Here is a 24,453-nt window from a genome sequence, read left to right on the forward strand (position 1 = left end):
CAAAGGAGGCCCTTCTGGAGAACTCCAGGCCCTGGGGGAGGAGCTCTGCCAGCGGAGGGCTGACCTCACCGCGAGCCGCGGGGCTGGGCGCGAGGCCCGTCGAGCTCACGGTGGGGGCGCAGTCAATGAAAGGCGCTGTCACGGGAGCGCCTGTGTCAGCACCCAGGCAGCCCTTCCTGCCTTTGTTGTCATTGTCAACTGTTCGCCCAGAACAACAACATGTCATAAAGACCCTTTCACGTCCTCTCCGAGGCTGCTCTCCGGCGGGGAAAGAGCGTGGCAGCCACTCGTGCTCACGCCGGGGAGGGCGTGACTCGCTTCTCCCGCAGGGAGCAGCTCGGCCCCTTCTCAGGCCTGCGCAGCGGTGTCCCGGCACCCTCTGTCCCCGCAGTGTCCCGGCACCCTCTGCCCCCACAGTGTCCCGGCACCCTCTGCCCTGCAGTGTCCCGGCACCCTCTGCCCCCGCAGTGTCCCGGCACCCTCTGCCCTGCAGTGTCCCTGCACCTGCTGTCCCCGCAGTGTCCCGGCACCCTCTGCCCTGCAGTGTCCCGGCACCCTCTGCCCCTGCAGTGTCCCGGCACCCTCTGCCCTGCAGTGTCCCGGCACCCTCTGCCCTGCAGTGTCCCTGCACCTGCTGTCCCCGCAGTGTCCCGGCACCCTCTGCCCTGCAGTGTCCCGGCACCCTCTGCCCCCGCAGTGTCCCGGCACCCTCTGCCCTGCAGTGTCCCTGCACCTGCTGTCCCCGCAGTGTCCCGGCACCCTCTGCCCTGCAGTGTCCCGGCACCCTCTGCCCCTGCAGTGTCCCGGCACCCTCTGCCCTGCAGTGTCCCTGCACCTGCTGTCCCCGCAGTGTCCCTGCACCCTCTGCCCTGCAGTGTCCCGGCACCCTCTGCCCTGCAGTGTCCACCACCCTCTGCCCCTGCACCCTGGGGCTGCTTCCGTGGGGCGGGGGAGGGGACAGAGGCAGAGCACAGACCCTGCCCCCCTCCTGGGCCCCCAGATCCCTCCGCGCAGCTGTGTGAGGTGGCAGTGGGGACACACACGGGGGCTGGGCAGGGCTCCTTGCATGGCGGGTGGGGGTCTGGCAGCCCACCAGGCCTGGCACGAAGACCTGTCCTATGCCCTGACTTCCCCATGGGTTGTGTTAACCCTAAGGACAGGCAGAAAGCAATTTTAAAATTAACGATGAGCTTGCAAAAGATACATAAAAACACATTACAGATTAGGGGGACAGAACTAATACGAATTGATCAGTAGCAAATCCAAACACTGGGCTCCTCTAACAGAGTACCAGGGACACACGCTATTTTGCCTTCTTTCCTACAGAGTGGGAATAATTATTTCTGACATCAGCCCACTAGTTGGAAATACTGGCTGATGTTCACAAAGTGAACGTCCTGGAAGAAAATGCCCTAAATCCTGAACCCCAAATCATCACTGCCGTTAAGTACGGTGTCTGCTCTTCCGGTGGACATAAGAGGCCCCACATAGAAAGATCAGACAGAAGCCTCTTCTTAAAGGCAGTGATTTAAAAGTGAGTTTTATGATTTAAATTAATCATTGTTGCTGCCACTGTTAGTTTAAACCCAGACTCCAGAGCAGCAGGGGAGTCGAGCAGTACCCCACGCAGCCCCGGCAGCCTGAGGTCTGTCCTCAGGCGGTGACAGCCGTGCGTGCACCCGAGGGCAGGACGCCGCGTGGCCTGGGGAGCTGGCGCGTGGGAGGAGGTGGCCCCCCGCTAACCCCGAGAGCCCCGGCGCTGCCGTGCCGCTGGCTGTGCAGGGCCCATCTCCACCCTGGGCCCCAGAGTGAGACGAAAAACTGGAGGACCAACGTGTGCCAACAGCGGGCCAAGAGGACAGGCTGCACACACACCTGAACCTGTGACATCCGGAGGTCATGCTAAGGCTCCGCGGAAGCATCACTCTGCGGGAGTCGGCATAGGCCATCCCTCCCGTCCGGCTCCAGCACACAGCTGTGCTCCCAGCGCCAGGCCAGGTCCTGGGCTCCTGACACCCACTGCTCACGGCGGCAGCACTGGCAGAGCCCACGTCACGCAGGCTCCCGAGGCCGGGCCAGCCTGAGGCCACGGTGGGCACAGGGGAGACCAGGGAGTCCGGCCACCAGGGCGTTCAGTTTCCGAAATCCACAGACCCACACACACGCCTGGGGCTGGCACCTGCTGTGCCCTGCCCCTCCTGCGTCCCACCGTGAGAGTGGCCTGGGGGCCCGTGTGCAGATGGGCAGGGAGGTGTCGGCTCAGCAAGGTGTCTGGCACCCAGACCCAAGTCACACTTCCCCTGGAGCCAAAGGGCTGAGGCTGTCCAGGGCAATGACCAGGTACAATGTCACCGTCCTCCCCAGAGGGAAGGGGCTGGAAGCCAGGGCCGTGTGCAGTCTGGGCAGGGGCTCACACAGCGGGCAGCATGAACTCGGCCACCCGTGCTGGCACGGTGCTCCCGGGGCCGAGTGCATGACATGCGGGGCGTGCACTGCCATGCTCTGTGCCCTCGGGGCGTGTCCTGCTCCCTCTCTCCAAGGACATCCTCTGAGACGCCAGCGGCCCGCACGGGGCCCGCTGCCCGGCAGGCCCAGCTGGCACCTGAGCGTGTACCTGTCAGGAGTCGGCAACTGGTTTTTAAAAGCAGCCGCCGGCCTCCAAAAACGCATCCATCACTGTCACTGTCGCGGAGTGACGGACGGCAGGTGTGCGTGAAGCCGGGCCACGCGGAGACGGGCACGCCTGGCGCTGCTGTCACTCCTTGTCACCATAGCCAGCTGAGTGGCCCAGCTGCCAGTTGCCACCACGCGAGGCATAAAACGCACTCTCTCAGCAGTCCCAGTGGCAGGGACAGGCCGGAGGCGACGTTATTAATTAGTGAGAGGACGCAGGGCCCTGTTGGGCGACGACAGTAACTGTGTTTAATTTGTGCGCGTTTTAATCACGGTTTACACAGCGCGGTGCCCGAGCACAGCGCCCTCCTCCCTGCTACGCTCTGCGAGCGGCTGCATCAATTTGCATCTGAAACCCTGGACGCTGACTGCTCAGGGACACGGGGACACGGCCCCTCCAGTCCCCACACACAGAGGCCCTTTCACAGGCTGGTGCTGGGCCGGGCTCCGCCCACCGTTCCCTGCAACCTCCCTCCACCAAGAGCTACGGGCAGGTCCTGCCGGCAGGGCGTGCGGCCTGGCGCGTCCCAGGGGCACCCAGCCCCGCAGTAGGGCCGGCAATGGCACGTTGAATCCACCGAGGCTCCCCCCACTGTGGCTCCCTCACCTCACTGCATCCCGTGCACTTAATTGACCTCTGACGAGTCTTCCCAGCGGTGACAGCGGGGACATGGAGTGGGCTGCCGAGAGCCCTGAGGAACCTGGGCTGCTCCCCAGACACCGTGGGGACCCTCCGCCCACCCAGGACCGAGGGAGGGTTTGGGGGGTGCCCTGGGGGGACTCAATGATGAAACCACAGCAAGTTGTGGCTTCACACAAACAGTAAAAATCAGCCTGTACCTTTATTCTCGAGAGGACAGTCACCTGCCGTCTGCACATGAAATACCGTACCTACCCGGCCCCAGAGCCCTGGCCTGCCAGCCAGCCGCCAGGCTTGCGTTTCCAGAACATGCCATCTGGCAAGATGCTCTACCTGTGACACACACACCTTCTTCCCATCTCTACCCTGACCTCGGGCAATCGGAAAACCACCTGGGGTGACCCACCCAGGCCGAGGGCACAGACGTCCCCAGGAACACAGGGCTGAGGCTGGGGGGGTCTCCGAGGAGCCAGCCTGCAGGGCGCCTGTCTTGGCGTCCCCAGATGGAGGGAGCCGAGGGGAGGGAAGGGCCCGAGAGGGAGGGAGCCGAGGGGAGGGAAGGGCCCGAGAGGGAGGGAGCCGAGGGGAGGGAAGGGCCCGAGAGGGAGGGAGCTGAGGGAAGGGAAGGGAAGGGCCGGCGAGTGTAGCCAGAGCCAGGCCCAGCCCAGCGTGGGGAGGCCTACGGTGGGGCGCAGCTCCCGCTCTGACCCTTGCTGCTCCTGAAAGGAGGCTCAGGGGCAGAAGGCAGGTGCGTGAGGCTGCACCTTCTCCGCACGGCTGAGGAGCAAAGACACTTCCAAGCCCCCTGGGACCAAGGAGGCCCTGCCCACATCTGCACAGCCTCCTCCGAGGAGCCTGCCCAGGCTGCACCTCCCAGGCCCAAACTCGTCCCCACATAAAGTCCTGCCAAGAGCGAAGGCGGACCCTGTCTCAGGGACTGTCCCCCACCCTGCCCAGCCCCCAGCACTCTCTGAGGACCCTACAGGACACGTCTCCCACCCCTGCAGGCCTTCTGCTGACACCAAAACTGCAGGGGAATGGCTGCCTCTGCCTCCAAATAATCCCTCTCCTTTAAAACACAAAGGCTCCCAAGAGGCCATCGAGATAGGTCAGATACTCAGGAGAAAGTGGTTCTTCAGGGGCTGGGACAGAACGGAACGTCCAGCCTGGAGGAGCAGGGGAGGCCCAGGACTCAGCAGTCCCTCCTCAGGCTGGTGGGGCCTGCAGGGTGACGCCAGGCAAACCTGTCACCCGGGGGTGGTGTTCCTCACTGCATCTCCGTCACCCAAGTGCGCGGCCGGGCGCTCAGGGGCGTCTGCCACCTGAGGCTGCGCGGGGGTGGCCCTCAGGTGGCACAGACCGCACAGACGCGCTCCTGCTGCCCCAGCGCCAGGGGGTCACGGGAAGACAGACGCCCGGACCCCGCAGACGACGTGGCCACAGACTGCCGTGTCCCCGTGCTCCACCAAGGCTGCGCCGTGGACATGCAGCGTGGCTGAGCCCTCCCCGTGCAGGGTCACACGCTCACGTTTCGGCTTCTACCCTCGCCCGGTCACACGAGAGCCAGGCGGGGACAGCCTGCAGGCGCGAGAGCCCTCGGCCTCGAGGTTCCAGCGCCCACGTGCCGGGGCCTCACCACAGAGGAGAGCCGGCCCTCGCGTCCCCGCCCCGGGCTCTGCTTCCCACTCTGTGACCCCGTCACACGAATCTGACCCTGGGGCCAAGCTGCCAGCCTCGGCTGTGGTCTGCGGCTGCACCGTCACCCGCACAGCCAGATGACAGAGCAGCTTGGCAGGGCGCCAGCCCCGCAGGCGCGAGGGGCAGGCTGGGGCGCCGGAGCCTGCGGGCACCATCGGGCGCCTGACGCAGCAGCTCCAGCTCACCCAGGACTCCGGCCAACAGCCCCTCTGCTGACAGTAAAAGATGTTTATTTATCAGTTTTTGCCCTAAGAGACAGGACCAGTGAGGCTGAGGACAGCAGAGCCACCTGTGGGGGACGTCCCTCCCCCCCCTCTTCCCCACGCGGCCTGCGGGTGCACGGCTGGCCGAGCAGGGACCGCACCTACCTCCACCACAGACTTGGCGTCCAGCCGGAAGTTGAAGTCGCCGAACACGAAGTAGGACGCTTTCTCGAACCGCTGATCGATGATTCTGGGGAGACAGGGAGACCGAGGTCACGGCGTGCGGACGCTCCCCGCCCCCACAGCCGCAGAGTGTCTGCCAAGCTCCGCCACGCACCCGCCATCTCCCACCGCAGGAAATCACGCGATCGCGGCCTTGTCGCCCCAAACTTAGCACAGAGACCACCGCCAACACACGGCCACCACACAGCACTCAGCTCTCTCCAAGATGGACACACGTGCGCTGCCCATGACTCGGAGGGCGAGGTGCGGCCCAGTCTCCTGTGTCCTCACCCTGGGCCACGGCAGGGACCCACATTGGTGGGAGCTGCGGCCCCGCCGAGAAGGACAGAGGGCCGGGTGGGGCGCCCCTGAGGAAACGAGCAGCCGACGGGCGTGTCCAGCGAGGCAGGAGGCACCGCACACCACACGCCAAGGCCAGCACTGCCCGGAGCTGCACCACGTGTCCGGGACGCAGGCTCCGCCTTGTCCTGGTGCCCACCTGGACGTCGCAAAGTCACAAAGCAGTGGCGGCTGCACACACATGTGCATGTGCGTGTGCGTGCACGTTCTAGCTAGGAACTGCCGAAACTATTCCTCGAAAACATTTTCCACATGTTTAAGTCAATCACAACTCATCCCATAAAGATTTCCCCACCAAACACCCACCCGGCAACTGTCCACGAGGGACCACGTGCAGCGGTTTCCGTGGCAGACACGGCCGTCACGGAGACTGGCAGGCCTCCCTCGCTCCCCCGAACCCTGCCCGCCCCGGCCCGCGGCGACGCGGCTGACCAGCCCAGGCTTCCAGGCAGAGTGAGGTGCCAGGTACTTCCAACCTGAAGGCAGAACGCAACTATCTGCAACACGGAATCTGCTCACGAGGCTATCAGTGGCCGGAAACGCGACCTGCGGGAAGGAAGTTCCCGCTGCCAGAGCCCGTCCCCCGCCAGCCCCGGCCTCCCTGGCGCCGTGTGCCCTGACCCGGCCTGGGCAGTGCTCGGGGCAGGCAGCTCCCAGGGCACCTTTCCACACACTGATTCAGGATGGACTGGGCTCCCTGTTTCTGTTTGTAATGCTATTGTCCAAGCAAAAGCCAGGAAAATCTCTTAATTAGATGAACCCCCAAACTTCTACTGAGCAACCAAGAAGCCCCAATATGCCAGCTGCCCAGCCTTGCGATTCCGGCTCCAGACACCTGTGTGCTGCCGTCCGCGAGCCGGTGAGCGCCAGCCCTGGGGCGGGCACTGTGCTGGGGCACCGCACCTGCCCAGAGCTGGGGACAGGGTGCCAGGTGCCGGCCGCGGGGGCGGGGCGGGCAGCCCACGGCACGCTCACTGACGCGGCCTCCTCCAACCCGACTCCCTGGCTTGAGATCAGGGGCTGAGGGACGAGCAGACTAGACTGTCCCCTGCTCCCGGTTTCTGCAGCCTGTTCGGAGCGTCCCCTACGGCAGCTTCTGAGCCACAGCGCCCTGGGGAACGAAGCTGCCACAGCCACTGTCCCACTCTGCACCTTCTGGAAGCCTCCGGGCCGGGGGAAGGGAGGCTGGAGCAGCTGGCAGTCCACACCTCTGTGACTTAGAGTGGGCTCATTTCTGTCTTGTGTCCCCTCAGCTGCGGTGAGGCCGAGGCTCCTACACCAGGGCTACATCCGCACTTCCCGCGTGCTCACTGGCTCACGGCCTCTTCCGCTGAGCTCTCCAGCCGCGTCCCTGCAAGTTCTGGAAGGAAATCCCTTGTCTGCCGAGGACACGGCTGCTGTCAGACGGTCCATCCTCCTGTCACACCCGCCCGGCGCCCAGAGCCCCCTCCTCCCTTATCTGTACAGGGGAGTTTTTAGGGTTATCCGTTAATCCGTCTGGAATTACAGTGTAGAGCAGGGATCTACGTTTATTGATTTCCCAAGTGGACGGTCAATTGATCTGCACCATTTATTAAATGCTCAACCCTCTTCCCACCAAGTTTGTGACACGACACAAAAGTCCCAACGGCAGGTCTCGTTGAGACCGTCTGTCCTTTCTACAGGTCTTTGTTTCAATTAATGCGACTTTTATAGGGAAGTCCTTCTTGTTCACAATTCTTTTAAAAATAGTTTCGGCTATTTTCAAATTCCTCTTGCAAATTAATTACCATATCTTCTTGCCAAATCCCACAAAAAAATCTTTTTTCCTTTTTAATTCAAGGAACTTTCAATTTTAACATTAATTCAACTTTAACATTAATTAGAAGAGAAGAGACATATTTGAAAAAACTGTTACTACTAATGCAGATGGCCAGTAACCTCACTAACGTGTTAAAATTAAGCCTTTCTGCAGAGGAGGGGTGGCCGGGGGTGGGGGCGTCGCCTGTTCAGGACCCCCCTGGCCTCCTCCTAATTTCTCACCCCCTCACTCAGGGCCTCGCGGTGGAGGGGCAGGGCCTTTCAGCAGAACACATCGAAACTACCTTTAAAAAATATTTATTATCTACCGTCAGACGTCTTTAGAAGAAAAACAAAACCTGCAGAAAACACGTGTTGGCTCCTTGAAAGATCTTGCAAGTCCCGACAAGACACTTGCTTCAGGGGCTTTGAGGTCTTCTATCTCACACACACTGGGGTCTCCATCCTAGGGGTCTCGGTCCCAGGGGTCTCCGTCCTAGGGGTCTCGGTCCTAGGGCGCTTCTATCTGACGAGGACTGGGGGTCTTGGTCCGAGGGGTCTCGGTCCTAGGGGGCTTCTGACAAGGATCGGGGATCTCGGTCCTTTTCGGTCCATCTCATGGAGATCGGGGTCCGGGTAACGCGCACCACGGCCCCAGGGGGAAAGGGAAGATGGTGATGTGCTTTGCTTTTACGAGGTGCTCCGGCTCCACCAGCTAAGGGTGACGCCCTTCAGTGTCCCCAACTCCAGAGGTGCTGCTTGAGCCACCCCAGGACCACAGGCACCGGGGAACAGGGTCACTATGGGTCTGTCCCATTGCTCTTTTTAGAAACCAGACTGGTACTACTCACGGCTCAGTGTGCTGCCTGATTTCTGGCTGCAGGGAAGTGGCGTCCGCTTGTGGGAAGGCCCCACCCTGCAGAGGGGCACAGCCAGCCACTGCCACCGAGGACACGGCACGGGTGTCCCGAGGGGGCTCGGAGCCCCACAGAGACAGACGGGACCCCTGTGGAAACAAGCCCCTGCCTGTTGAGACCTGAAGGCAGCGGCTCTCTCCCCGGGCGGCGCTCGCTGGCTGCCCTCCCGCCTGGGCGCGGGGTCTCACTGGCTGTGGCCTTCACCCCTCCCCTTGCCTGGGCTCCCCCCTGCCCTGGGCTCCCCTCACCTGGGCTCCCCGCCCCCGGCCCTGGGCTCCCCTTGCCCTGGGTCCCCCACGCAGGGCACGGGCCTGTCCACTCCAGCAGCCCAGCCCAGGTGCGGCCCGATCCTGGGGCTTTGCCTCTGGAGCCTCGGCAGTGAGACACCTGTGGGTGGCTGAGGGGCCGAGGGCCACGTGGGTCTGTACGTCGGGGGCAGCCGGGGCTCAGGCCAGGCCCCAGACCCTCTGTGAGCTCCCTCCCGGCCTCCTGTGTGCAGCCCCAGGGCAGCTCCACGGAGACCGTGCATGCGGGGCTGGCAGGCGGAGGCAGCGCTCTGCTCACGGGATTGTCCTGCAACAGCCCTGCCCGGGCAGACCCAGAGGAACGCAGGGACAGGGACGCCACCAGTCCGGGGTCGTGGGCGAGGTGGGGGGTCGGAGAGGTCAGTTGGCATCACACACCCTCTTCCTGGCCAGAGCACTTGGCCAAACTCTGCTCTGTTTTCTTTTCTTTCTTTTTACTTTTTACAGAAAAGCCAAACCACAGCGAACCCCAGCCTGACCTCGCACTGCGGGGGGCAGGAGAACCGCCAACTCCCGGGCGGGGACCTTCACCCGCCAAGACAGCTGCACGCTCCAGGCTTTCACGACCTGTCAACGTCTGCGTGACAGGAACAGGGGGCCCACGTCTGGACTAGCAGATGAAGTCCACCGCTGTCCTCTCAGCGTCACTCAGGCTTCATGTGACACCAGTGAGCGCGAAGGTGAACCTAACCATGCCACACGCGACCACAGACACATGTCAAACGCCATGCGTCACATATGTGTGGGCGTGTGCACATATCACACACGGAAAGCCAACCATCACCCGGAATTCCCTCTGGGTGGGCACGTGGTCCGCTGTAGGCAGGGAGGGTGTGAACACGGCTCAGCAAGTCTCAACTGTTCCTTGAGCCAAACACATTTAGACTAAAGCTCCGTTTTGAAGAATTCAGCCCATTGCAGCAGGACACGCTGACACCAGGCCCAAGGTCCGGGCGGGACAAAGGGACGGGCCTCAAGTTTCGGCCATCGCAGTCGCTGCCGCGTTCCCGGCCCACAGGAGCCCAGAGCACGTGGATCCCAGTGCAACACCGACAAGGCGCTTGCGGGCCCGCACGGCAGGTTCCCATGTGCCAGCGACTCTGAGTGACCACACGTGACGCGCGGATCCTGGGGGTGGCAAGCCCGGCTGCTCTGACTCCCCAGGGACGGACACGAATGGTGAGGAGATACACGCGGTGACATGCTAAGGGTGAATCACCGGAGCAAGTGACCATCTGGCCAACTAAACGCAAATTCCATCCATTTCTTAAAAACTAACAGATTTCAGCTTTTTGTTTTGTTTTTTTAGAAACAGGGTCTTGCTCTGTCACCCAGGCTGGAGTGCGGTGGCGTCACCGTAGCTCACTGCAGCCTCGGACTCCTGGGCTCAAGCGTCCTTCCGCCTCAGCCGCCCACAGTGCTGGGATGAGAGGTGCGAGCCGCTGTGCCCAGCCCTGCATTTCCGTTCTAACGTCTGACTGAACAAACTTTGAAAAGTTCCAGAGTTTAGAGAGACGGAGAGAGGGAGGGAGAGAGAGAGAGAAGGCTACTCCTGGGCCTTTCCTCACTCTACGGGGGTCTGGGCTGCTGCCCCTCGCAGGGACGGCCCTGCCCAGGCCCTGCCAAAGCTCCTCCAGAGAAAGCCACCAGGTGACATGCCAGGGGGCCTGCGACGACCTGGTGACATGCTTTTGCCGGCGTGTCCAGCATCCCGCCAGACCATCATTAAAAAGCTAAACAATTCACGCTTTCCCTGCCCTGCTCTTCCTGAGTAAGAGCCTGAGCCAATTAATAACAGGAGCCGCCGCGAAAGGTCGCACGGCAAGATGAAGGGGCTGTCACGGGCCCAGGCAATCACCTGAGTGCCCGGCTTGCTGCCCTCACGGAGCTCACTTTTAATTTCAATATAGTGCCATTTGGAGCCGGGGAAAAAAGAGTTGTTTTAAAATTAATTACCTTGTCAGTGGCTATTATGATTAAAACGTAGGCCCACATCAATATCATGTGCCTAATTCAGAAAGAGAATTACAAGAAGAGCCATAAAATCAATTTTTTAGGCCTTGAAAACGCTGTCTACGCTTTGACAGGCGGCGTCCTCACGCGACAGAGCCGGGCGCAGGGCCTCTTCCCTCACGCGGGCGCGGCCAGGGTGCCCGGGACCCTGAGGGTTGGAATGAAGACTCGGGGACAGAGCCACAGATGTAGAAACGACATTCCCAACTGCGGCGCTTCCCTGCTGTGGCAGTGGGAACGCGGAGCAGAGCTGCCTGGGCCTCGGAGCCCTGGGAGGGTCTTGGCAGACAGGGCAGGAGCCGGGGGCAACTGGGCAGCCTGCTGGGCCGCAGGGGCAGCAGACACGGCCGGGACCACTGCTGTGCTGCGTGTGAGGAGCTGACGTGGTCAGGCCCGTGGACAGGCCGGGAGACTCAGCCACAGACGGCCAGCGATTCTGATGCGTAGGAAAGATGGGTCTTCTCTCTCTCCTTTTAAATTTTTTAGCCATTGAAAGCTATGCTAGAATCTTCAGCCCTGTACTTTCAATTATTGATTTCAAAATATTAAGGGGGTACAAAAGTTTTTGTCACATAGATGCCTTTTACAATGCACAAGTCGGGGCTTGGCGTGTCCATCACCAGAATCACGTTCACTGCGCCCAACAGGTAGGTGTTTGCCCCTCGCCCCCTCGCACCCCCTCCTTCTTGGATTCCAATGTCCTTTACGTCTCTTTGTGCCCACGTGTGCCCATCCTTCAGCTCCCAGTTACTAGTGAGAACACGTGGTGTTTGTTTTCCATTCCTGAGACACTTGACTAGGGTAATGGTCTCCAGTTCTATCCAAGTTGCTGCAAAAGACATTATTTCTTTCCTTTTCATGGCTGAGTAGTACTCCGTGGTGTACACACATCACATTTTCTTTACCCACTCATGAACTGATGGGCACTTAGGTTGACTCCACATCTTTGTGATTGTGAATTGTGCTACAATAAACATTTCAGTACAGATTTTTTTTTTTTTTTTTTTAAGAAAATAACTTCTTTTCCTTTGGGTAGATACCCAGTGGTGGGATTGCTGGATCGAATGCTAAGTCTGTATTTACTTCTCTGAGGACTCGCCACGCTGTTTTCCACAGAGGCTGTACTGATTTGCAATCCTACCAACAGCATGTAAGTGTTCCTTTCTCTCTGCATCCACGCCAGCACCTACTGTTTTTCAACTTTTTAATAATGGCCATTCTGACAGGGGTAAGGTGATACCTCATTGTGGTTTTAATTTGCATTTCCACAAAGATTAGTGATGTTGAGCATATTTTCATATGTTTGTTGCCTGTATGTCTATTTTCTTTTGAAAAACTGCTGTTCATGTCTTTTGCCCACTTTGTGATGGGAATGTTTGGGGTTTTTTTTGCTGATTTGTTTGAGTTCTCTGTAGGTTCTAGCTACTAGCTCTTTACTGGATGTACAGTTTGCAAATATTTTTTCCCATTCTATAGGTTGTCTCCTTGCTCTGTTGATTATGTCCTTTGCTGTACAGAAAGCTTTTTAATTTAATCAAGTCCCATTTATTTAGTTCTGTTGTTGTTATATCTGCCTTTGGGATCTTAGTCATAAATTCTTTGCCTAGGCCGATGTCTAGAACAGTTTTTCCTATGTTTTCTTCTAGAATTTTTATGGTTTCATGACTTACATTTAAGCTTTTAATTAATCTTGAAAAATTTTTGTATAGGGCGAGAGACAGGGGTCCTGTTTCATTCTTCTGCATGTGGCTGTCCTGTTTTCCCAGCACCACTATGGCCTAGGGCTTCTTTTCCTCAGAGTGCTGTTGTCTGCTTTGCCGAAGACCAGTTGATTGTAGGCAGATGGTTTTATTTCAGGTTCTCTACTCGGTTCCATTGGTCTATGTGTCTCCTTTTATGCCAGTACCATGCTGTTTTGGTTACTGTAGCCTTGCAGTGTAGTTTGAAGTCTGGTAATGTGATGCTTCCCGATTGGTTCTTTCTGCTTAGGATTGCTTGGTTCCAAATGAAGTGTAGAATTATTTTTTCTAGATCTGTGAAACATGACATTGGTATTTTGACAGGGATTGCATTGAATCTGTAAATCACTTTGGATAGTATGAACATTTTAACAATGTTTATTCTACCAATCCATGAGCATGGTATGTTTTTCTACTTGTTTGTGTCATCTGTGATTTCTTTCCTCAGTGTTTCATAGTTCTCTCTGTAGAGATCTTTCACGTCCTTGGCTAAGTATATTCCTAGGTATTTTACTTTCTTTGTAGCTATTATGAGTGGTATTGAGTCTTTGATTTGACTCTCAGCTCGATTGCTATTAGTGTATAAAAATGCTACTGATTTGCCTACATTGATTTTGTAACCTGAGACTTTGCTGAGTTTATTTATCAATTCAGGAGTCTTTTGGTGGAGTCTTTGGGATTTTCTAGATATAAGATCATATTGTCAGTGAAAAGTGATAATTTGACCTCCTCTTTCCCAATTTGGATGCCCTTTATTTCTTTCTCTTGTCTGATTGCTCTAGCTAGGACTTCCAGCCCTATGTTGAATAGAAGTGGTGACAATGGGTATCCTTGTCTTGGTCCAGTTCTCAGGATGAAGGCTTTCAACTTCTCCCCATTCAGTATGATGTTGGCTGTGGGTCTGTGATATATAGCTTTTATTATTTTGAGGTATGTTCCATTTATCCCTAGTTTATTAAGGGGTTTTTATCATGAAAGGTGCTGGATTTTGTTGAATGCTTTTTCTGCCTTTATTGAGCTGATCCTATGGTTTTTGTTTTTGCTTCTGTTTACGTGGTGAGTCATGTTTATTGATGTGTGTATGTTGAAGCACTGTTCTTTTAAAGATGTAGTTTGTGTATGATTGGGAATTGACTAAAGTCAGGTTCTCAGCTATGGTAGAGATTATGTGCTTTGGTCAATTTTAAATAGCAATAATATCAACAATATAAAATTACTAAAACTACCCAAAATATTTTAGAGTTATTTAATCACTCAAAAGTTTCTCTTAAAATATTATACCTAATTGAATGCTTCATTGCAGATGTATTTAAGCCATTTTACATAAATTTGCCCCCCTAAATGAATACACCAACCAGTTGATTTTCACCTTCCTAGAAACTGACAGACTATTTTTCATGACTTCACTTTTCATCCCACCCTGTGTGCTGCCCCCCTGAAGCCTGAGCTCCAGGGCGGAGCCCCTAACCCCACAGACCCCGTGGTGAGATGGCTTGTCTAAGACACAGTGAGGCAGCCACCAAGGGAAGACGGTCACCTGCAAAGGCAAAAAGACAGACTGTGCTGAAGGCACCGGGGTTAGCTTCGGGTTGGCACAGATACCTGGGACACCCTGCAGCAGCCCAGCTGGACGCCAAGTCAAGGGACTCCTTGACCAGACTGCTGACCCCGGGCTAGTGCCCTGAGACTTCCCCGAGTTCTCCGCCTGTGCCTCCCAGAAAGCTGCCCTCAAGTGCCGGTGGGCACGAGGGTGGGGCCCTCACCCAGGAGACTGGTGTCATCGTAAAGCAGGAGAAGAGCCGCAGAGCACACTTTCCCTCCCTCCACCCAGCGAGAGGGAAGGGCCATCGTGTGCAGCCCGAGAAGGAGCACTCACCAGACCCGGCCAGGCCGGCACCCTGACCTTGGACTCGCACCCTCCAGAGCCGCGAGCAACAAGCATCTGCTGTTGTGCCCCCAGCCACGGCACCTTGTCGGGGCAGCCTGAGCTGACCAAGCCTGAGCTCGCCTGGCCTCAGCAGCCGGCCAGCAGCCTCCCCTTCCCAACACCTGCCGCCTCTCAGAAATGTTGGCAGAGGGAGCAGATACGGAGCGCCCGCTGGGGACACCCCGCTGCAGGGCACCCCCGGGCTTTCCTCTGGCAGTTACTACTCCCATGTATTCTGAACATAGCACCACAATTTAAGCACGGTTTTTCCACATACTGGGAACCCCCTGTCAAACTCCATTCGGGCACCACCGTAAACCACAGAAACCATGTGCAGCACAGAAGCACCTCGGCCTCTGGTGGCCGTTTCACTCCTCAGGGATCTGGCAGAAAAAACAACAGCGGAACTCAGGGGCTCAGCCGTCCCTGACACTCCAGACACCGGTGGACACATGAACCAACGCCCACCCTCACTGGTGTTGGCAAAGCACAAACTGCCCCGTCCCCCAACCGGCTGGGTGTGGCCAGGTGGGGGTGAGGCTCGGGGGCTGGACATGCTGTCCTGCCTGTCAGTGAGAAACTGAGAGCCAGCCAAGGCGTGTGAAGGCAGCGGGGGCACAGGGAGGCCGGGGCCGCAGGGGAGAGCTGCGGGGAAGGGGTGTCAGCGAGCAGCGGCAGCAGCAGAGACGGGGGCTGGAGACGGAGGTGCACCGCCGGGCGCCGCCCACATAAAGCTGAAGCAGGTTGCTAATGGACGCTTGCGTACGTAAAAAGATAAATTACACACACATGCGTAATAACACATAGTAAAAGCTTAGAAATGAACATGCTTGTGGAACAAGGGGACAGAAAGGTGCAAAGGAATGACAGGCCCTCAACCGGGGACAGCAAGGGGGGCGAGGAAGGGTTCAGGACGGAGGACGCAGGGGCACCGTGCAGCCGCGGTTTAATTCTTATCAAAGGACGAACATGGCAGAATGAGTGTAAGCAGTGACTTCATCACCACAGCCTTCCACACCATTCTGGATGCCTCGCACAGTTTTCAGTAAGATGGATATTATTAATGCGAATTCCATCAATCACTGAGATGTAAGGCACAGCAAACTCCATCTGCCGGGACTGACGCCGGACGTGACTCGCCCTAACCGGAGTGCCGCCGACCAACGCCGGGGTAACGCTGGCGCAGGCCCGGAGGCTTCCGCTGTGGAGCGGCAGAAGCGGCAGAGAGCACGGGCCTGTGCCAGCCCGAGTGCCAGGTGTGCTTCAGGGGGCTCCACGAGGGACCAGGTGGGCTCCAGACACGCACACGACCACCCAGAGGTGTCCAGGTGGCGAGGACGCCCGACTGGGACGTGCACACGACGGCAAAGACACCTGCAACCTGCTCTCCGAACACAGAGCCGCAAAACAAGCACAAGACACAGCCCTGTGGCCAGAGTGTTCCGGAATGACCTAGATCTTTAGCACCAAGTTTGCCTTTGCCTGGAGACGCACAGGCTTTTCTTTTGCTACTGAACAGGGAGCCGAGTTCTGGGAACGGCCTAAAGAGAAACATTTAGATCGGAGGGTCTTTGAGCAGCCTGACAGCTGACGGATGACCGTCCATAAAGCCACAAAGCGGGGCTGGGGGCGTCGGCCTCACAGCGCCTCTCCCTGGGAAACTAATTGCTCCCCATTGTTCAGGGGAACATTATTTTTCTGGCAATCATTTCCTTTGAATGCCCAAAATGAGCATGAAACAACTCTTTTGACTGGACATAAAAGTTAAATGTCCCAATGTTGATCAAATTAACTTCAGCACTGTGACAATGGACTGTATTTGTGAGAAAATAATGGGGGACAAAGGGGCGCTTTATGCCAAGATTTCACAGTTGTGATGTAAAAATGTTTCCGCTGAACTAGGCCAGGCTGCATTTCAAAGGGAGACAGAAGAGCCCTGTCACTTAGGGAAAAAAATCTCATTTCACGGGCCGAAAGCTCGGGAAGATTTCAGACGTTTCAGGGTTGGCGCCCAGGAAGGCCGGTGCAGATCCTGGCTTAATCCCTCCGGATGCCCCCAGGGGCTGACCTGCGTGTCTGGGAGAGGGACCCAGTCTGCCCGCAACGTGTGCCAAGTGCTAAGTGCCCCCCAGGGCCACACGGAGGCCGGAGGGCGGCGGTGTGAGTGCCGGCCTTGCCCAGCGTGGGAGGGTCTGCCTGAGGCCAGGGCCGTCCTGGGACCCCCAGCCCTGACACAGGTGCTCGGACACCTCGCCCAGACCCTCCAAAACCTGCCTGGCTCCAAGACTTCCCTGGGGCTGGTACTCTGCATTAATCAGGAATTCATCTTTTTTAACTTTTTGTAACAAGAGATTCATAGCACAAAACTCATAGTTGCACAGAGAACACGAAGACGGTGCTGAGGATGAGCCCAGAGGAGCCGTGCGGTGGGCACTCACAAGCTTCTGGGGAGGGAAACTCGAAGAGAGTTTGTCTCTGAGCTCTCTTATTAACCAGTTTATTCTCGAGCACTTCCACTTCTAAAGAACTGCAAAGACAGTTCCGGGCGCCGCGGTTCCAGCACAGGGTGCTCCCTCCTGGGGACAGGGCCCCAAGGCCGCCTGCCCTCCCTTCCGGCTGTGACGCCACAGGCTCCGGCAGCTCTGAGGCAACGTCACGGGGAGACGGCACCGGGAAGAGGCAGGTTGGCCCGGGAGCCCTCCTGCTGTCCCCCTGTGTCCGAGGCCCTGTGTTCGGGCTCGCAGCAGCCCCAGGCTGTGAATGCAGCACTGTTGGTGGCAGTGTCCATTCACAGGGCCAGCGCGGCATTGTCCTCCCCCATCGGCGCGGCAGAATGCAGTCTGCTGGTGGCTGCCAAAGGTTAGCAGCCGATGAAAGGGCCGTCACTCACCGCTCCTGCAGACCTCCCCTTTGTGCCGGCGGCCGGCCCGCACCGCGGAGGTCCGGATCTGCGGCTGGCTGAGCGCGCCACACAAGCCGCTCATGGGAACGCAGAGACACAGGGAAGTGGCCCCCAGCCCAAAGGCTGCTTTCTTGGAGGCCGTGGAGGCATAGTGGCTTGATGCAGTGAAACATGTTAATGCCACACCACACAGACAACCTAACCACGTCACCAAGACGGCACGGTACGGCGGACCACCCTCAACCCCCTCACTCCACGGGGGTCCCCAAGGAACTCGGTGCCTCGAAGGAGGGGACACACGGGCAGGAGGAGCCACTCTCGACGGGTGGATGGCAAGGCCCTGGTTCCCTGGCCAGCCAATTCCCTGTCCTGGGAGGGCGCCCAGGCCCGGTCCCACGGTCACAGGCAGTCCTCAGGCACCGTCAAGGACAGGCCCTGGGGAGGCCCTGAGGGGGGTGCAGCCATGCAGGGTGAGGGCCGGGCCCCGCGGGCAGGTCCCCCATTCCTGTCTCCCCTGCAAGGGTCTGGCGGGGCGGCCAGCACCAGGAGCTCCTCACGGCCAACGGGGACAGGCCCGGAGCTCAGGGCCCTCGGGCTCAGTCTGCTCCTCCCGGGATGGCGGTCGCTGGGCCACCAGGTGAACCAGCAGCCTCAGGCCCGGCTGACGGCAGCGCATGGCTGGGAACCCCTCCCAGCTCCCTGTGAGGACACCGAGACCAGCACGGGAGCCCACGCGGGCCCCGGCCAGGCTGTGCCCCCACAGACACGGGTGGAGGGAGCAGCACTCCGGAGAGCAAAGGCCCCGCCGGCCCCAGCTCCATCCTGCGGTGGCACCAACAGGCAGGACAGCTCAGCCTTCCCCCTGCTCCTCAGCACACGCACGCACATACACACGCACACATGCACACGCTTACACGTGCTCAGACGCCATGCATAAGCAACATTCTCGGAGACAGGCCCACTCAGTGACCTGACTCGGGGACCGTCAGAACGCCCCGTCGGTTCCCTGGCCTTGCTGGGTGGGAACATGCCCCACACAGTGGCCAGGGGTCACCTCTCACGGGACTCTCCCTACCCCCGGCCCTCGAGCACGTGACGGTGCTGGACACACGTGGCCCGTACAACTCAGGGGCCTGCTGACGGCTGCCCTCCATGGGGACGGACCTTCCTCCCGTCCTCTGAATGGCAGGTGCCCGCCCAGCCTGGGGGGAGGGTGGCGCCTGCGGAGCAGAGGTCAGGGTCTGGCCAGGATGTCACAGGGGGTCCTGGAGGGCGGAGCTGCATCAGGTCTCTGCACACAGGGGCGGGGGTGGGGTGGGTGGAAGTCGGAGCCCACCCTGGGCCAGAACCGTCTGTGCTACACCTGTGGCAGAGGCTGCTGCAGCCCCTCGACTGTTCGCCATCCTTCTGGCTGCGGGGACGCTGCTGGGACAGGCAGAGGGCGAGCCCAGACCCCCGAGTGCCCAGGCTGGGCACAGCCCATAACAGGTGTCCCTCCCAGAGGGCAGCCCATCCGCTCTGGCCCTGGCAGAGGTCACAGGAGACGTCCCAGACGCCACAGACAGAGGGACAGCGTGGCCTGGAGCCCTGGGTGGGAGGAGGAGCCAGGAGGAGGCGGGAGCCCGAGCTCTGGTGGTCCCTGCGGTGGCCCACAGCCCCGGGTCAGGAGGCAAGGCCTGGCTGGCCTGACGTCGAGGAGACGGAGCTGCAACAGGCTGGGCAGCAGGGCCTTGGGGCCGACCCCACTCAGGCAGGGCCATGCTAAGGCGGCAAGTCCCCAGCCCAGCAGCTCTGGGATGGCACTGCCATGGCCCGCAGAGAGCTCGGGGGAGTCCACGTTTGAGCCCACGGCAGGAGGAAACCACTAGAATCCGTCACACCCTATCCCGGCTCCCCGCAGCGCAATTTTCTTATCTCTCCCACGGAAGATCAGGGGACAAGCGCAGCCGTCCTTGTCCACGTCTGTCGGGTGAGGGCGCCGTCGCCTGCACACGGACCGGGGACTCTGCGGCCGACGGGGCAGCGTGTGTTAGCGCCGCCGGCACGTTGGAGACACAGCCCGGAAAGGGGCTTAAAAGGACACGCCACGACCCTTTCCAGACGTGGCTGGCAGGAGGGTGACAGCCCCGGCACCTACCTGTCCAGCACATAGCCCAGGGCCTTGTGCCGGATGCCCGAGTACACCGAAGGGCTCGTTTCCCAGGCGACCAAGTTGGAAGCATCGTGGAAGAGGTGGATGTTCACCAGGTCAAAGGCACTGCAGCAACAGAGAAGGACACGTCACCAGGGGCCCCCAGGAGGACAGGGCCGGTCCAGCCCCCTCAGTATGGAGCTGCCTGAGCCTGGGCACCTGCCACCCACCTGACCCTCCAGCCCCCAGGGTGACCCGCTGACCCCGCCTGGCTGGCCACACCCTGCATGGCCCCACAGAGCCAGGGCTGGTGGCTGTGACCAAGGGCCAGGGCGGCAGGGTGTGGGTCACAGGATGGTGGCTCCCTCTCAGGCACCGTGTCTCCCTCGCTCTCCGGGGTCCTCAATCCCTGGGAACGCCCCGTCTGAGTGCTGAGGCCTCCACCACAGCCCCGAGGGTGAGTTTGGAAGCAGGTCCCCCGGCTCCAGGGGGGCCAGAGCCTGCCGAGCCACCCCCCATCCTGAGCAGCTCGGTGTCTGTTTCTTAAAAGCTGCAGAATTTGGGGTGATCTGTCCCACGGCAGCAGACGCCTCGCACAGCACAGCCGTGGGGAACAGAAACGGTGCACACGCCAGGAGCCCCGGAAACCACGCTGGGAAGCCGGGTCACACGTGTCTGACCCTCCTGACCACGCAGGACAGGCAGGTGCGGAGCAGGAAGCCGCGCCGGGGACAGCCCGGCCAGGCGCGGCCGCTCTCCGCGCTCAGACTGCGACGGCACAGGCCGCGCTACGCGGAGCTCTGGAGAGCGCAACTGTCACTCTCGGGCGTGGGACGTGGCCTTGGACCGCGGCTGCGCATCCCGGCTGAGCGCCTGACGCCTGACGGCCGGGGGCGGCACCGCGGCGTCGGCCCCACCCTGAGCAGGAAGGGCCAGAGCGAGGGGCCGAGGCAGCCGGGGCCCCGTGCGGAGTCGGCAGGGTCTCCGAGGAGACGCGGGCCGTGCGCCACTCGTGCAAGTACACGGGGCGAAGACCATGAAGTCCCCAGAGCGGAGACAGGCAGGGGACAACGTACCAGTCAGCGATGCACCACCTCGTCCGGATGAAGCCCTTCCGGGACCACTTGCACTGAAAGACACACAGGAGCACCGATGAGGAGAGGGAGGCTCGCGACTCCTGCCTCCCACGGAGGCAAGTAAGGCGCTTTTTGAAACACGAAAAACAGTTTTAATCTCTCAGCATTTAAGATTCTCTGCGGAAGAGCGCTGACACGCTCACGTGTGACACACAAAACGCTTACACGGCTGCTCACGCTGCCAAGAAAAGTGGCGGCCGCTCTCCTTGGAGCCCCGGTCCGACGCGGGCTCAGCTGCGGGGAAGCCGCGTGCCTGCAGGTGCTCAGCCCGCGTCCAGGGGAGCGCGGACCCCGTGGTCGACCCCGAGAAGCTCCCAGCACGGCCCCCCGGAGGCTGGTTTGTGCCCACGGCAGCGAGGAGTCCCCCGCTGGCTGGCGAGCCGGGGCCTCTTGGCAACAGACCCGCCCACGAGTCCCGGTCTGAACCTGCCCCAGGCCGGGGGCTGGGACTTATCCGCGAGTCAGTAGTGAGAGGCGGGGCCTCTACAGGGGGCCGTGGATTAAGGCCTCGCACCAGGGGCCTGCCCCGCACTCGGCCCTCTCACCCTCCCGCCCCCCACACGAGGACACACGGTCTCCCCTCGGGGACGCAGCCCCCAGCAGACAAAGCTCCGGCACCTTGAACCTGGACTTCCCAGACCCCGGAACCGTGAGAAGTGAGTTTCTGTTGTTTATAAATTACGCAGCCTAAAGTGCTTTGTCACAGCAGCACCAGGGGTCGGCCTGCGAACAGAAAAGGGCTCAGACTGGAGAAGGCCGCTGTCCCCTCCACACGCTTCCTCCAGGGCCTGCGAGAGGGGCCCCCGCGCCACGCTGCCCCCCCCCCCCGCCGGCTCCTGGAGGAGGAAGAAACGGCTTCGGGAGGGCCGGAGACAGGAGGGGGCGCGGGGCCCTGTCCTCGGCTATGGGCTGCGGGGACCGAGGTGGCTGCGCCCTCTCTCCACTGCCGCTCCTGCCCGACACCGAGCACGAAGCCTGTGACTAAATGACTGAATTTTAAACTCTGCTTTACCCGGATTTCGACTTAAACAGCCACACGAAGCAGGCAGCTGCACGGCCTCAGCAGCCCTGGGAGGGGGCGCCTGCCAAGCACCCCCGAAACCCCCGGGGAGGCCGTGGGAGGAGGTGGGCATGGCCTTCGGGACTCTGCAGGGAATGGCCTGCCCCGAGAGCCCCCCCAGGGCAGGGCGGCCACGCCCAGGGGACGGCAGCGGAGGGACAGCGGGAGGGCGGCTTGGGGGCCCAGAGTGGAGTGCAAGATTTGCTCCCTGCATGAAAGCAGGGTCCAGGACACAGTCCCAGGCACTCAGTGGCTGTCACCTCACTTCTTCATTTAATACAAACAGATCAGGGCTTAAAAAGCCGCCCTCCCGGCACCCTCGTTTTGGCCACTTGCTCCCCCTCCTGGCGAAGTCCTGAGCACTTGGGGCCAGTCCTGGGGGGGGACACAGGACCCCACCCCCAAGGCCAGCAGAAGGTGCAGGTGCCTTTGTCAGAGGCTGCTCCTCGGCTCAGCCGAACGCCCTTCCCTGAAACATCTGCAGCCGTCCTCCCTGCAGGCCGGGGACGGGCTGCATCCGGGGGGCACACACAGCAGTCCTGGGGCTCCGCCACAGACCCCCTCTTGCTGCCAGAAGGGCCCCGCAGCGGCCAGGTGCAGCTGCGCGTTGCCTGGGCTGTCACAGGTGGACAGAGTGTGGGGCCCCACGTCTGGCCGAGCTCTTCACCCCGTCCGGCTCTGACACTCGCTGGGCCCCGACCGCCCTGAGGCCCTTGCCGGGCACCCGGGGAAACCACGGTGGGACGGTGGTGGCTCCTCTGCTCCCAGGGGGGCTTTCACCGACAGGCCCCGCGTCAGGGGTGGGGGTGCGCCCCTCACGGCACACGCGAAGTCTCTGCCCGGCCCGGCTGGTAGGACGCCCGCAGCCGCAGACGGACAGCGGACACAGTTCATCTCCCAGGAGAGGCATAAATCGCCTCGGAGAAGAGCGCGGCTGCGGGGAGGTTATCGCCGCACACACCCTGTGCCGCAGAGGCCGCGCGAGCATTAGTGGAATTAATCCATCTTTCGCAAGGGCTTGCGGCAGCCTGTGATCTATGGTAACAACCAATTTCTCACCACGGGCAAAAGGGGAAAAATGACTTGCCGTGATCGACTACACAAATCTGCCTTTTAAAAATGGCCTCACGCTATCTGCAGTGCTGCTCCCAGAGGCTCCGTCTGGAATTCATGCCGCGCCAAAAGCGCCATAAATCACACAGGAAGTTTCCTTAGTTTTCTACGCGGTGGGCTGTGATTATTCGGAATTGCATTACGCCTCCATCACTGTGATTACACTCAGATTAGCCTAAGTGACGGCAGTAACAGAAACAGAAATCCGTCTGAGCCAGGCCCCTCCCCACAGCGTGTCCAAGCACAGCGAGGTTTGGCACGAGGGCCGGAGGGAGGGGTGGCCGGGCAGGGGTGCGGCGTGGCTGGCCCGGCAGGGGGCAGAGGCCTCGCTGGGACCCTGCGCTACGGACAGTGGAAGCTGCACGTGCTTCGCGACGCTCTGGACAGTTAGGAAATGCCACACTGCTGACAAAACACTAAACGTTCATGATTTTTAAAATAAGATTTCCCTTCTGCTGATTTTCCGGCATGGAAGCAAACAAGCCTGGACTCGTCTGCACCACGCCAGGTTGGGGACACGGGTCCCGGGGGTCTCCAGGGTGGCAGGGTGGCAATGCCCACGCTGACCCCCAGAAAGCCCAGGCCCTGGGCAGGAATGGCCCCTCTGTCCAGCCACCAGCAGCCACGAGGACCTGCTGGCCGACCGACCACCGGGCTGTGGGCAGCAATGTGCTCTCCAGGTCAGGAGGCTGGGGACCACCCAGAGACGCCCACAGCCTGCTCCTTCCTGCGAGTCTACGTCCCAGAATGCCTTTCCTTCTCTGCCCGTGGACGTGACAACGTGGTCACCGGAGCTGGGGCCGCTGAGTGCAGGACAGGCCTGAACCTGGGCTGGGGCTGCTTTCCCTGCGCGAGGGAGACAGCCCTTCAACGCTCTGTCCCCCAGACCACGCTGGCACCCTGGCGGGGACAGAACACGGCCCACAGGACCAAAGCTGGGGCCATGACCCAGACCCATGCTGGGGGAACCCCCCCATCCGAGGGGCAGCCGAGTCACAGCAGAGCCCCCCGCCCCCAAGCTGCCCCTCATGTCCTGCTCCCTGCCAAAGGCCCCCGTCCATCCCAGCCACCCTCCCTGGCCAATCCCTGCTGCCTCTGGCCCCTCAGGACACACATCGGCCCATCCCCGGTAGGTTCAGGGCCCTCCTGGGCTCTCCCCACCCATCTGGGACAGACGAGATGCAGGAAACGGCTGGACATCAGGGTGGGCGGGGAGGCTGGGGGGGCCTGGGCTTCCACCCCCCGCCACTGCTGGGCCAGCAGGGCTGTTGCCAAAGCAGAGGCTGGAGGCCAGGGCACGGTGTGGGAACCTCTGCCTGGTGGGGCCGTGTCATCAGCCTAGCTCCACGGCCAGTGCCCCTGTGTCCTCAGAGGCCACACAGCCTCAGGGTGATGGCTCAGGGGAGTGGGCTGAGCAGACCGAGGCCCACCGAGCCCAGACGCCAGGCTGCAGCCCCTCCCTGGGCCGAGGCGACCCCAGCCCACGCTTTCCACGGGGTCCCTGAGCCCGTCTCGGGCACTCTGAGACGTGGGCTGGGTCTGTGTTGGATGGGGGCCCGGAGCTCGGCTCACAGCTTCTCCAGGGAACCACGGCCCCCACAGCCCCCGTGAGGTGCATGCCACCGTGTGGCAGTG

The 24,453-nt window shown here is 60.4% G+C and overlaps 1 protein-coding gene across 3 annotated transcripts in view; it reads right to left on the reverse strand.

Moving 5' to 3' along the window:
* INPP5A (inositol polyphosphate-5-phosphatase A) overlaps nucleotides 1-24,453 on the reverse strand; it is a 163,171-nt gene that overhangs the window by 27,845 nt on the left and 110,873 nt on the right. For all 3 annotated transcript variants that reach the window (XM_045569270.1, XM_045569269.1, XM_045569271.1), the window contains exons 7-9: nucleotides 20,586-20,638; nucleotides 19,516-19,635; nucleotides 5,380-5,464 (exon numbers count right to left, since the gene is read on the reverse strand). In XM_045569270.1, coding sequence (XP_045425226.1) covers nucleotides 5,380-5,464; nucleotides 19,516-19,635; nucleotides 20,586-20,638 — 258 coding nt within the window. The remainder of the gene's footprint in view (nucleotides 1-5,379; nucleotides 5,465-19,515; nucleotides 19,636-20,585; nucleotides 20,639-24,453) is intronic.

The sequence above is a fragment of the Lemur catta genome, chromosome 14 (genome assembly GCF_020740605.2).
Source record: "Lemur catta isolate mLemCat1 chromosome 14, mLemCat1.pri, whole genome shotgun sequence".
Taxonomy (NCBI): domain Eukaryota; kingdom Metazoa; phylum Chordata; class Mammalia; order Primates; family Lemuridae; genus Lemur; species Lemur catta.